Source organism: Acomys russatus, chromosome 19 (genome assembly GCF_903995435.1).
Source record: "Acomys russatus chromosome 19, mAcoRus1.1, whole genome shotgun sequence".
Classification (NCBI taxonomy): Eukaryota; Metazoa; Chordata; class Mammalia; order Rodentia; family Muridae; genus Acomys; species Acomys russatus.
In genome coordinates, this window is record NC_067155.1 from 5,638,425 (window position 1) to 5,651,388 (window position 12,964).

The window sequence follows — 12,964 nt, forward strand, 5'->3', positions numbered from 1 at the left end:
CCTCAGGTTTGGGATTTTAAGAGTTTCTGTGTAGACCAGGCTGATCTCAGCAACCTGCCTGCCTTTGCCTCCCGTTGGGATTAAGGATGTGCCACACCCAGCTCTGGGCTTTTAAATTAACTTGCACGGTTTGAAACGGTTTTAATTTGGATGGAACAGTCTGCTGGTAAACTCTGAGCATTTTCCATACATGAAGTCTTAGTTATGTGAGTATTCATAAGTATTATCTGGGCTAGGGAGCTAGGAAAATTCCCATCTCCAATCTACCAAATAGTAATGACTTCATAGGCAGGGTCATTTTTAGCTAGGTTCAAGAGGTGAGGTTCTGGTCTCATGGCTTTGCAATGGCGGCTGGGGTTCAGTACGGTGAGGCTTTTGGATTTTTTTTTTTTTTTTTTTTTTTCAGAGAAGCATTCTGTTTAGGGGAATGTGGATGAGGTTCTTGGAGCTCCTAAGGTGTGTAGCTGCCCTGGAACTCCCATAAATCAATGTGGCCTGCTTTTGCCGCCCAAGCCTTTATCAAAGGATGTGTACCACTGCACCCAGCTGGGAGTGCTTTGAATTGCAGGTAGTGACATTCAGGAAAAGCCCTGGATGTCCTGGAATTTACTATTCAGAGCAGACTTCTTGGGCTTTAAGATTCCCAATGAATTGATCTGGCTGGCCTCAGTACTAGGGTTAAAGGCTAGTTTCTGCATTTGAGCCCGCCTATGTGCTTTAGTGAGGGGCCGTGTCGGTTGCTGTGATGCACCTCACGTCTGGTGCCAGGTTCCTTGAGAGGTTTCACTATCTAGCCATGTGTTGGGTGTGGAGGTACACCCTTTTTTTTTTCTCGAGACAGGGTTTCTCTTTGTAGCCTTGGCCGTCCTGGACTCCCTTTGTAGACCAGGCTGGCCTCGAACTCACAGTGATGCCTCTGCCTCCCGAGTGCTGGGAGTAAAGGCGTGGACCCGGCGAGGTACACCCCTTTAATCCCAGTACAAAGTGAGTCCAAATACAACCTGGTCTGCAGGATTTATGCAGCTGTTACAAAGAAGCTAAAATTACCCCCAGTGTTTAAGGGTCCAGTGTCTGGATGCCTGGAGCAAGCCTCATGTTTGCCCTGGGTAGCAATGGTTAAAATTGTCCTGTGGATTCAAACCCAGGGATTTTGTGTGTTCTTGTTTTTTGAGACATGGTTTCCCTGTAGTCTTGCCTGTCCTGGACCCAGTTTGTAGGTCTCATGGCTCAGCAGACCCGCTGGCCTGGGCTCAAAGGCCTGTGCCACCAAGCCAGGCTTTTTTTAAAAAGCCATTTTCATAACCAATTGTTTTTTTTAGAACCAGGCCTTTGATTACCAGCTCTTCCGCCTGGTCTAATCACCTTCCTCAGCAACCATGCACAGCCATGATAAAGACAGGGTTTCTCTTGTAGACCTGGCTATCCTGGACTCCCCATTTGTAAACCAGGCTGGCCTGAACCGAGTGCTGGGATTAATGGGTTATTTGCTTTTTTTCCTGTGTAGCCATGGCCATCCTGGAATTCAAACTGGGATTAAAGCAGGTACTACAACAGCCCAGCACAATTAGTTTTCTTTAAATTTTATGTGCATTGGTAATGAGGCTGTTAGAGCCATTGGATCTACAGCTACAGACAGTTGTGAGCAGCCATGTGGGTACTGGGAATTGAACCCCAGTCCTCTGGAAGAACAGCCAGTGGCTCCTTAGCCCCTGAGCCATCTCTCCAGCCCCATCATTAGCTTTCAAACATGAAGTTAGCCATTGGCTGTCCTGAAACTTTACCAGGCATGAAAATCTGTTTGCTAAGGATAGATAGATAGCATGCTAGGCAGCCAACCTTCCAACTGGTCCACGCATGGCGCTTTTTGAGGCCTCACTTGTGTGTCTGGAACCTTGGGCCTACAGATTCAGCCCACTTTGGCTCTATGTGCTTCTGTAGGCAACTCCTGTTTCCTTTACTGTATATATTCGGGTGTGTGCGAGTTACTCTGAGGTGTCTGGAAATTTTCAGGCAAGGAAAATGGCCTCTATAGCTGCAAGGATTACTGCTTGCTACTTGTTGAATTGCCTCTGGGTAATTTCCTTGTTATATGCACAAATAATTGTGGGCCTTCTGTACAGTCAGGCTGTAGTTCTGGACTTTGGCCAGGAGGTGGCAGTCTTGGTCCATTGACTGTGTTTTCCCCCTGGCGTTCTCTCCTAACCAGCCAGCCCTTTTTCTGAGTTAATTGCATGGAGTCTAAGCCAAAGCTAAAAAGTTCCATCAAAGGTTGGGTGTTTAGATCGCAACCACAACGTACATTTTGTGAACCCGCACTTTCTGCGTCTCCTGTGCCAGAGGCTGATCGCTGGTGGGTCACAGCTGCCTGAAGGAAGAAAGGCCCTGGTGGGGTCCGTTCTGTTTCCAGACAGACTGCTCAACACCCAATATCCAGGTGCGGTTTTGTGACTCGAAGCGCTGCCAGCCTCCTGTGGGTCATTTTGTTCAGGTCCATTCCGAACAGCCTGGGGATCAAACATGAGACCGTCACTGGTAACTCAAAGACAGCATTATTTTTTTAAATATTTTTTAATTATTTAATTTTAATTATTTAATTTATATGTGAGGGTGTCAGATCTTGGAGTTACAGTTGTGAGCTGCCATGTGGGTGCTGGGAATTGAACCCGGGTCCTTTGGAAGAGCAGGCAGTGCTCTTAACCACTGAGCCATCTCTCCAGCCCCTGAATTTATTTTTTGAGACAGGGTTTCTCTGTAGCTTTGGCTGTCCTGGACTCACGATTAATGGCGTGCACCACCACCCCTGGCTGCTTATACCGAATTTTAACGCAGTAAAGAAAATTACTTTTCAAATACTTTATTTTTGCCAGGCAGTGGTGGCTGAGGCAGGAGGAGGAAGTCTGTAATTCCGGGTTAGCATGTGCATAAATAATGGTCTCGCTGTAATACACCCAGTTCGAGGAGTGAACTACTCTACTTTCGCTCATCTGCTTCGTTTTGTTTTTATTATTTACGGGGGGGGGGGGGGGCGCTGAGGTAAAGAGAAAGGAATCATACCCAGGAGCTGCAATTACAGGTGGTTGTGAGCCACCTGACATGCGTGCTTGAATTGAACTCGGGTCCTTTGTAAAGGCGGCAAATGCCTTTTAAACTGGTGATCTATCTATCTAACCCAGTTTTCTGTTTTTTGTGTTTGGGGGGGCGGGTTTCGAGACAGGGTTTCTCTGTGTAGCCTTGGCCATCCTGGACTCACTTTGTAGACCAGGCTGGCCTCAAACTCACAGCGATTCGCCTGCCTCTGCCTCCCGAATGCTGGGATTAAAGGCGTGCGCCACCACGCCTGGCACCAGTTTTTTGTTTTCTGAGACAGGGTTTCTCTGGGTAGCCCTGGCTGGCCTGGGCTCACTTTGTGGACCAGGTTGACCACGAACTCAGATTTGTCTGCCTCTGCCTGGTGCTGGTATTAAAGGCATCTGCCACCGTGCCCGGCTTATGTAGGTTTTTTGTTTTGTTTTTTGTTTTTTTAATGCATCTCAGTCATTATCCCTACCCCCAAATCTGAGCCCAGAATTCTTGCTTTGCTTCCCGCCTCTCCCCGAGAAATCAAGAGTTCACTCTCACCACAGGACTCGAAGTTTGCAGCTTGGATGTCTCAACCTCTTGCACAGCTGCAGAACACCGGTGTCCCCCAGAGCGTTATTGGTCAAATAAAGCTCATTCAGCGTCTGGTTGATTCCCAGGATAGAAGAAAGGTCCTCACACGCTTTGGATGTGAGGCCACAGCTGTCCAGCCTGCCAAAGACAAGCTGGAGGTGTATGAGGCGTGCTTCTCAGGGGATAGGGTTGAAGATTTCCTAAGGGACCCGAAACTGTCCTGAACCCACCCAGTGGTTGCCTGAACACGTTCATTAGTGAGTGAGCGGTCTGTATCCCTTAACAAATAGTCTTCCCCGGCATGTTCATGCAGGGTTCAGTTAGCTCCACTTGCCCCCCACACACAATGTGGAAGAGCTGGAGAGATGGCTCTACAGTTAAGAGCATTTGTAGCCCGGTGTGGTGGCACAGGCCTTTAATCCCAGTACTTGGGAGGCAGAGGTACTAGGATCACTGTGAGTTCTAGGCCAGCCTGATGAAGGATAGCTAAGGCTACACAGACCCTGTCTCGAAAAGACAAAGCATTTGTAGCTCTTGGGTTTAAGACAGATGTGGTTGCTGGCACAAACCTTTAAGTCCTAGCACCTGATGGGCAGAGGCAGATCTGAGTTCAAGGCTGTGCTGGGGTTGTTTCTAGCTCCTGTCCTGCCTTTTCCTCCTCACCAAACCCCCTCTTTTTTTTTTTTTTTTTTTTTTTGGTGTTTTCGAAACAGGGTTTCTCTGTGTAGCCTTGGCTGTCCTGGACTCTGTAGGCCAGGCTGGCCTTGAACCTAGTGATTGCCTGCCTCTGCCTCCCGAGTGCTGGGATGAAAGGCAGGTGCCACCATGCCTGGCTTTTTTTTTTTTTTTTTTTTTGCCTATAGTTTTTGGCGGCCGGGCATGGTGGCTCACGCCTTTAATCCCAGCACTTGGGAGGCAGAGGCAGGCAGATCGCTGTGAGTTCGAGGCCAGCCTGGTCTACAAAGTGAGTCTAGGACAACCAAGACTACACAGAGAAACCCTGTCTCGAAAAACCAAAATAGATAAATAGTTTTTGGCTACTGTTTTTTTTTTTTAATCACAAGAAAATAATACACGCTATAATAATGTGACTTACTATAGACTGGATCCCCATTGTGGTTTGAAGCCAAGGATCCAGGATTTCCTTTTGCAGTTAATTGTTCCTCAGTTTTAATCTGGAGCCAAATTTGGGCTCAGAAGTAGTAGGGATGGCTCTAGCCATCAGTGGTTCACTCTCCCCAGGGAGTCTTTTGTTTGTTGTGTTTTTCTTTTCTTTTTTTTCTTCTCCTTTGGTTTTTTTTTTTTTTTTTTTTTTTTTTTTTGGTTTTTCGAGACAGGACTCACTTTGTAGACCAGGCTGGCTTTGAACTCACAGCGATCCGCCTGCCTCTGCCTCCCGAGTGCTGGGATTAAAGGCGTGCGCCACCACGCCCGGCTTCCTTTGGTTTTTCAAGACAGGGTCTCTCTGTGTAGCCTTGGCTGTCCTAGACTCGCTTTGGAGACCAGGCTGGCCTCGAACTCACAGAGATCCGCCTGCCTCTGCCTCCCGAGTACTGGGATTAAAGGCGTGCACAGGCTGGGTTTAGGTGGGAATTTTTGAGGTGAACCTCGTCCTTAAACCACATACTGTCTTTTCATCTGTGTTTGGATTTTCCAAAGGGAGGGGGAAGCAGCCCAGAAACACAAAAGGAAAAGCTGTCTCATCCATTGACATCCCCACCCTTGCTGCTCACCCCCTCAACCTCCCACTCCGCCCAAGGAAACCCGCTCACCACAGCTTCTGCAGTCTGCAGGCCTGGTGCCGCATTCCTTCCCCCAGCAGTCTCAGGCCCCTGTCTCCCAGGTCATTGAAGCTTAGGTCCAGCTCTCGGAGGCACGTGTTGACCTGGAGCACACTGGCGATCCCTGCGCAGGCATCTGACCCCAGCCGGCAGATGCCCAACCTAGGAGAAGGGATGGCCAAGCTGAATTTGCCCTGCACCTTTTGGTAATGTCACCAGGCTGGACTTTTAAGTGCCAAACTTGGTATTTGCAGGAGTATGGCTTTGCCAACGGATGAGGAAGAAGGTGAAGATGAAGATAGGAGAGAAAGCAAGGGCCCAGGTAGATGAAACTCAGGGTAAAAAAAATAAAATAAAAAAGCAAGGGGGCTGGAGAGATGGCCCAGAGGCTGAACACTGATTGCTCTTGCAGAGGTCCTGAGTTCAATTCCCAGCATCCACATGGTGGCTCACAACCATCTATAATGTGATCTAATGCCCTCTTCTAAATGCAGGCAGAGCACTGTATACATAATAAATCAATCTTTAAAAAACAGATAAACAAGTGAATAAATTCTGGCCAGGAGGTAGTGGCGCACACCTTTATTTTTTCTTTTATTTTTTTATGTTATAGAGGAGTTTATTAAATGAGCATGGGGGGGAAGGAATGGGGAGAGAGGTACCCCGGGGGGCGAGAGGGGAGACAGAGACAGCGCACACCTTTAATCTCAGCACTTAGAAAGCAGAGGCAGGGATGGAGAGATGGCTCAGTGGTTAAGAGCACTGCCTGCTCCTCCAGAGGTCCTGTGTTCAATTCCTAGCAACCACATGGTGGCTCAAAACCATCTATAATGTGATCTGATGCCCTCTTCTGTAGATAAAGCACCCATATACAATAAATAAATAAATAAATAAATCTTTTAAAAAAAATTCGTACTGAGGTCATGTCTTAAACACACACACACAGAAACCCTGTCTAAGGAAACCAAACAAAAATTGAGGACAAGCCCGGTGGTGGGTGGCCACAAACCCTTAATCTCTGTAGAGGCAGGCAAATCTCTGAGCTGTTTTAGCCAGCCTAGTCTACCGAATGAGTTCCAGGATAGACAGGCTGAACCTCGTTTTGGGGCGGAGGGGCTGGAGAGATGGCTCAGTGGCAGTAAGTACTGGTTTGATTACCAGCACCCATGCCATAGCAACTCCAGGTCTGGAGGGTCTCTAAATCTGTGTTCTGGACTCTGGGCACTAGGCATGTATGTGGTCACAAGCATACATGTGGGCAATGAGCCCCAAATACAGTACTTAAAAAGAGGAATTAGGCTGGGTGTGGTGATGAACATCTTTTTTTTTTTTTTAGTTTTTCGAGACAGGGTTTCTCTGTGTAGCCTTGGCTGTCCTGGACTCACTTTGTAGACCAGGCTGGCCTCGAACTCACAGCGATCCACCTGCCTCTGCCTCCCAAGTGCTGGGATTAAAGGCCTGCGCCACCACCGAACATCTTTAATCCCAGCACTGTCGTGGGTGTGGGGGAAAAGGCAGGCAGATCTCTGTGAGTTGGAGGCGAGTCCAGGACAGCCAGGGCTACACAAAGAAACCCTGTCTCGAAAAAGGACAACAGGAACAAGAACAAAAATTAAAGATTTTCGTTTTCTTTTCAAAACAGAATTTCTCTATGCAGTCCTAGATGTCCTGGAACCAGGCTGGTCTCAAATTTACAGCGATCCACCTGCCTCTGCCTCCCTGAGTGATGGGATTAAAAGAGTGTGCCATCACCGCCCGGCTTTTTAAAAATTAAAAAAATATGTATTTATTACATATACAGTGCTCTGCCTGCATGTATACCAGCAGGCCAGAAGTGGGCATCAGATCTCATTATAGATGGTTGTGAGCCACATGTGGTTGCTGGGAATTGAACTCAGGACTTCTGGAAGAGCAGGTGGTGTTCTTAACTGCTGAGCTATCTTTCTAGCCCCCCCCCCTTTTTTTTTGTTTTGTTTGGTTTGGTTTTTTGAGACAGGGTTTGTCTGTGTAACATCCCTGGCTGTTGTCCTGGACTCACTCTGTAGACCAGGTTGGCCTCGAACTCCCAGAGATCCACCTGCCTCTGTTTCCTGAGTACTGGGATTAAAGGCTTGCACCACCACTGCCTGGCTTTGTTTTCCTTTTTGGATGGTTCACACACAGGGTGTCACTCTACAGCCCTGGCTATCCAGGAACTCACTATATAGACCAGGCTGGCTTGGAACTAAAAGACATCCGCCTGCCTCTGCCTCCCAAGTGCTAGGATTTAAAAGCATGCACCACCACACCTGGCTAAGAACATACCTATAAAAATATGTTTATTTTTACCTTAATGTGTATGAATAGTTTGCCTACATGTACATGTATATGTAGTGGCCTACATGCCACGTGGGTGCCTGGTGCCCACAGAGGTTAGAAGAAGTCAGATTCCCTGGAACTGGAGTCAGTCATAGATGGTGGATTGTTAGCTAAAATGTGGATGCTGGGAACTAAACTGTGTCCTCTCTAAGGGCAACACGTGCTCTTAACTGCTGAGCCTTCTCTTCAGCCTCTGTAGGCTTTTTTTTTTTGGTTTGTTTTTTGTTTTTCGAGACAGGGTTTCTCTGTGTAGCCTTGGCCATCCTGGACTCACTTGGTAGACCAGGCTGGCCTTGAACTCACAGCGATCTGCCTGCCTCTGCCTCCTGAGTGCTGGGAGTAAAGACATGTGCCACCACTGCCTGGCTTCTCTGTAGGCTTTTGTTTGCTTGCTTGCTTTTTTTTGTTTCCTTTTGTTTTGTTTTTTTGCTTTTGTTTTTCAAGACAGGGTCTTTCTATGTTAGCCTTGGCTGTCCTAGACTCACTTTGTAGACCAGGCTGGCCTTGGAACTCACAGTGATCCTTCTGCCTCAGCCTCCCGAGTGCTGGGATTAAAAGCGTGCGCCACCACACCGGGCTGCTTGCTTGTTTTTTGAAACAGGGTTTCTCTGTGTAGCCTTGGCTGTCCCAGGACTGGCTCTGTAGACCAGGCTGGCCTCGAACTCACAGTGATCCACCTGCTTCTGCCTTCTGAGTGCAGGGATACATGTCCCCTTGCAGGCATTTTCTTGATGGTTAATTGGTGCAGGAGCCCATTGAAGGCAGTAAGCCTGCACTGTATAAAAACTGCTAGCAAACAGCTGGGCGTGGTGGCCTAAGCCTGTAATCTCAGCAGGCAGAGACAAGTGAATCTCTGAGTTCGAGGCCAGCCTGGTCTGCAGAGTGAGTTCCAGGACAGCCAAGGCTACACAGAGAAACCTCTACCTTTTTTTTTTTTTTTTTTTTTCGAGACAGGGTTTCTCTGTGTAGCCTTGGCTGTCCTGGACTCACTTTGTAGACCAGGCTGGCCTCGAACTCACAGCGATCTGCCTGCCTCTGCCTCCCAAGTGCTGGGATTAAAGGCCTCTACCTTGAAAAACCAGGAAAAACAAAAACAAAAACCCCAGCTAGAAGACCAAGCCAGAGTGAACAAGCCAGTAAGTAGCATTTTCCCTTTTTTTTTTTTTTTTTTCCTTTTTTCTTTCTTTCTTTTTTCCTGCTTCCCTCAATGAACTACATATAACCTGTAAGCCAAAATAAACCGTTGCCTTCCAAAGTTGTTTTTTGGTCACAGTGTTTATCACAGCAACAGAGAACAAACTAGAACAGAGGATACACTTTGGTCCTTGGTGGTGGTTCTGAGATCTGAAGGATTAGCCAATCTTCCTGGAAGTTAAGTGCACAGAGGAGCAGAAGAGCAGTCTCAGGGAATGTCAGTGCTTTGTGTAGAGGCCCTGTGGCAAGAAATCTTGAAAGGAAAGATGCTGTAGATAGAGCTGGTGAGGGGATGGGAGGTACCATGCCGGGGAAGAGAGCAGGCTGATGGGGAGCCCCACTCACCGGAGGGTCTGGAGTTTGCAGTCTGGATGCCTGAGGCCCTCACACAGCAGAAGCACCCCAGAATCCCCCAGGTCATTCAGACCCAGATCCAGCTCCATCAAACTCCGATTCCTGCTGAGGGTAGAGGCCAGGTCTTCACAGGAAGCTTGACCAAGGTGGCAGATCTTCAGCCTGCATAAAATCCAGCTCAGTAAGCACAGTGGGTGAGTTTCCTAGGGGCATTGAATTTACCCTCGCCCTGACTTTTTTTTTTTTTTTTTTTTTTTTTTTGGTTTTTCTTTCTTTCTTTTTTTTTTTGAGACAGGGTCTCTCTGTGTAGCCTTGGCTGTCTTAGACTCGTTTCGTAGACCAGGCTGGCCTCAAACTCAACAGGGATCCGCCTGCCTCTGCCTCCTGAGTGCTGGGATTAAAGGCGTGCACCACCACGCCAGCTTTTTTTTTGGGGGGGGGCCGGGTTTCAAGACAGGGTTTCTCTGTGTTGCCTTGACTGTCCTGGACTCAATTTGTAGAGCGGGCTGGCTGGCCTCGAACTCAGTGATCCACCTGTCTCTGTCCCCGCAGGTGCTGGGATTAAAGGCGTGTGCCACCACGCCCAGCTCCATTCTGCCTCATCATTGAGTTCAATGTTCTTAGCAAGCTGTGTGGCGCTTACCTGTGACACCCATCAATATTTGGTAGACAGAGGCAGAAGGATCCTTCACTAGAAACTAGCCTGGGTATATAGTGAGGCTCTGTCTCAAAGAGACAGGAGATAGGGGGTATAGCTCAGTAGTAGGGCACTTGCCTGATACATGCAAGGTCCTGAGTTCAATTCCCAGCACCACCAAAAATAAAAACAAGGAAAACACAAAAACAAAAACAAAAAAAAACTTCAAGATGTCAAATATGACATTACATGTATTGGGTTACATATACGTGTAGTTTTCAAGTTACATTTAAGAATTATTGTGGGGCCTGGGGAAATGGCTTAGAGGTTAAGAGCACCTGTCTATTCTTCTAAAGGTTCTGAGTTCAATTCCCAGCAACCACATGGTCACAACCATCTATGAGATCTGGCGCCCTCTGCTGGCACGCAGGTGTACATCAGGCAAAACGCTGTATACATAATAGGTCTTTACACAATGTCTTTAAAAGGTTTATTTATTTATTTATTTATTTATTGATACATGGCCTCTCTGTGTAGCCTTGGCTGCCTTAGACTCGCTTTGTAGACCCAGGCTGGCCTCAAACTCACAGCGATCCACCTGCCTCTGCCTCCCGAGTGCTGGGAGAAGATTTATTTTTTAGAGGCTGGAGAAATGACTCAGTGGTTAAAAGCACTGTCTGCCCTTCTAAAGGTCCTGAGTTTAATTTAGCCCCCCTCCCGTTAATTTATTTTATTTTACTTTTTGGTTTTTCATGGCAGGGTTTCTCTGTGTAGCCTTGACTGTCCTGGACTCACTTTGTAGACGAGGCTGGCCTTGAACTCACAGTGATCCACCTGCCTCTGCTTCCCAAGTGCTGGGATTAAAGGCGTGTGCCATCACCGCCCAGCTCCCTTTTTTTTTTTTTTCTTTTTAATTATTATTCCATGGGGCTAGAGATGATTTGGTTAAGAGCACTGCCTGTGGGCTGGAGAGATGGCTCAGAGGTTAAGAGCACTGACTGCTCCTCCAGAGGTCCTGAGTTCAATTCCCAGCAACCACATGGTGGCTCACAGCCATCTATACTGTGATCTGGTGCCCTCTTCTGGCCTGCAGGTGTATATGCAGACAGAGCACTGTATACATAATAATAAATAAATAAGTCTTTTTAAAAAAGAGCAGTGCGTGCTCTTCCAGAAGACTCAGGTTCAAATTCCCAGGGACTGGCTTTACATAAATTGCGACGGCCATAGTGGTGCTGGGAACTGAGCCAAGGTCCTTTTGTAAAAGCAACAAGTGCTGTTAACTACCAGTTCCCTTTTCCAAGAGCCTGAAAACACCCCAATGGCAACACCCCCGCCTGAGCCTCCTGAATGCTGGCACGCAAAGTCACACCACCTGCCCCATTTCTCTACTTGGACTCCCCACGCACCGACCTGCTCTCTGACTCAACCCTGAAGGACTCACCACAAGGTCCGCAGCCTGCAGACGGGGTGCCTCAGCCCTTCACACAGCAACTGCAGACCCAAATCCTCCAAGGGGTTCCCGGTCAGGTCCAGTTCCACCAGGTGTGAGTTGTTGCTGAGAACGGAGGCCATCTCTCGGCCGGCTGCAGCCTCCAGCAGACACTTCCTCAGCCTGGGAGGGAAGAGGTTGTCATGTCCTGTTCAGTGACCAAGCAGGAACCTATGTCGTGGTTTCTTTTTCCTACGTAGTTGGTTTGGTTTGGTTTATTAAGACAGGGGTCTCCCTAAGTAGACTAGGCTGGGCTGGAACTCACAGAGATCCACCTGCCTCTGCTTCCCAAGTGCTGGGATTAAAAGTGTGTGTCTGTGTAATCCCAGCACTTGGGAGGCAGAGGCAGGTAGATCGCTGTGAGTTCGAGTCCAGCCTGGTCTACAAAGTGACTCCAGGACAGCCAAGGCTAACACAGAGAGACCTTGTCTCAAAAAACCCCCCCCCAAAAAAAAAAAAAAAAGTGTGTGTCTGTGTCACACACCTGACTTCAACCAAGTTTTTTTTCCCCCCAAGACAGGGTTTCTCTGTATAGCCTTGACTATCCTGAACTCACTTTGTAGACCAGGGGGGCCTGGAACTCATAGCAATCCGCCTGCCTCTGCCTCCTGAGTGCTGAGATTACTGGCATACGCCACCACCACTGTCCGGCCTTCAAACAAGTTTTAAAGAAATCTACTGGGAACCCCAGGAAACTTAAAACGCAATCTTGGAACGGAGGAATTTAAATAGATTTGAAATTTATTGTCAAGTACTTTGCAAGCTGCCATTGTCTTCTACTGTATTATTTCATATAGTCGGTAATACAAAATGATTGGGTTCCTGTGGCCAAGTGTATTTTTATTTCCTACAAGTTCAAGGGAGTATTACAAGTCTCCTAGTTACTTAATTTTCAATAATCTGTTTTAATAGTTTAAATGACTATGGATTTTTTTCTATACCATGTATGTTCCACTTGACAGGTTAGTAAATGGCCTCATTTTGCTATATTTTATTTATTTTTATTTTTTTGGTTTTTCGAGACAGGGTTTCTCTGTGTAGCCTTGGCCATCCTGGACTCACTTTGTAGACCAGGCTGGCCTCGAACTCACAGTGATCCACCTGCCTCTGCCTCCCAAGTGCTGGGATTAAAGGTGTGCGCCAACATGCCCAGCTTGCTATATTTTAAAAGCAGTTATAATAGCAAGAACTTTGTAAAGAAATAGTTTAAAACACACACACACACACACAGAGAGAAATCTATTGGGACTGGGTATGATCATGTACCCTTTTAATCTCAGCACTGGGGAGGTAGAGGCACACAGACCTCTGTGAGTTTAAGGCCAGCCTGGTCTATACATCAAGTTCCAATCAGCAAGGGCTACACAGGGAGACCCTGCCCCCCCATTTTTCTTTTTTTTTGAGACAGGGTTTCTCTATGTTATCTTGGCTGTCCTGGACTTGTTTTATAGACCAGGCTGGTCTCAAACTCACAGTGATTTGCCTGCCTCTGCCTCC

General features: G+C 47.5%; 1 protein-coding gene across 1 annotated transcript in view; it reads right to left on the reverse strand.

Annotated features, from left to right (window-relative positions):
* Positions 1 to 2,416: 2,416 nt before the first annotated feature.
* The window catches only part of Nlrp12 (NLR family pyrin domain containing 12), a 28,722-nt gene continuing 18,174 nt past the window's right edge, over positions 2,417 to 12,964 (reverse strand). The window contains exons 6-10 of the mRNA XM_051161816.1: positions 11,420 to 11,590; positions 9,330 to 9,500; positions 5,424 to 5,594; positions 3,619 to 3,789; positions 2,417 to 2,504 (exon numbers count right to left, since the gene is read on the reverse strand). Coding sequence (XP_051017773.1) covers positions 2,417 to 2,504; positions 3,619 to 3,789; positions 5,424 to 5,594; positions 9,330 to 9,500; positions 11,420 to 11,590 — 772 coding nt within the window. The remainder of the gene's footprint in view (positions 2,505 to 3,618; positions 3,790 to 5,423; positions 5,595 to 9,329; positions 9,501 to 11,419; positions 11,591 to 12,964) is intronic.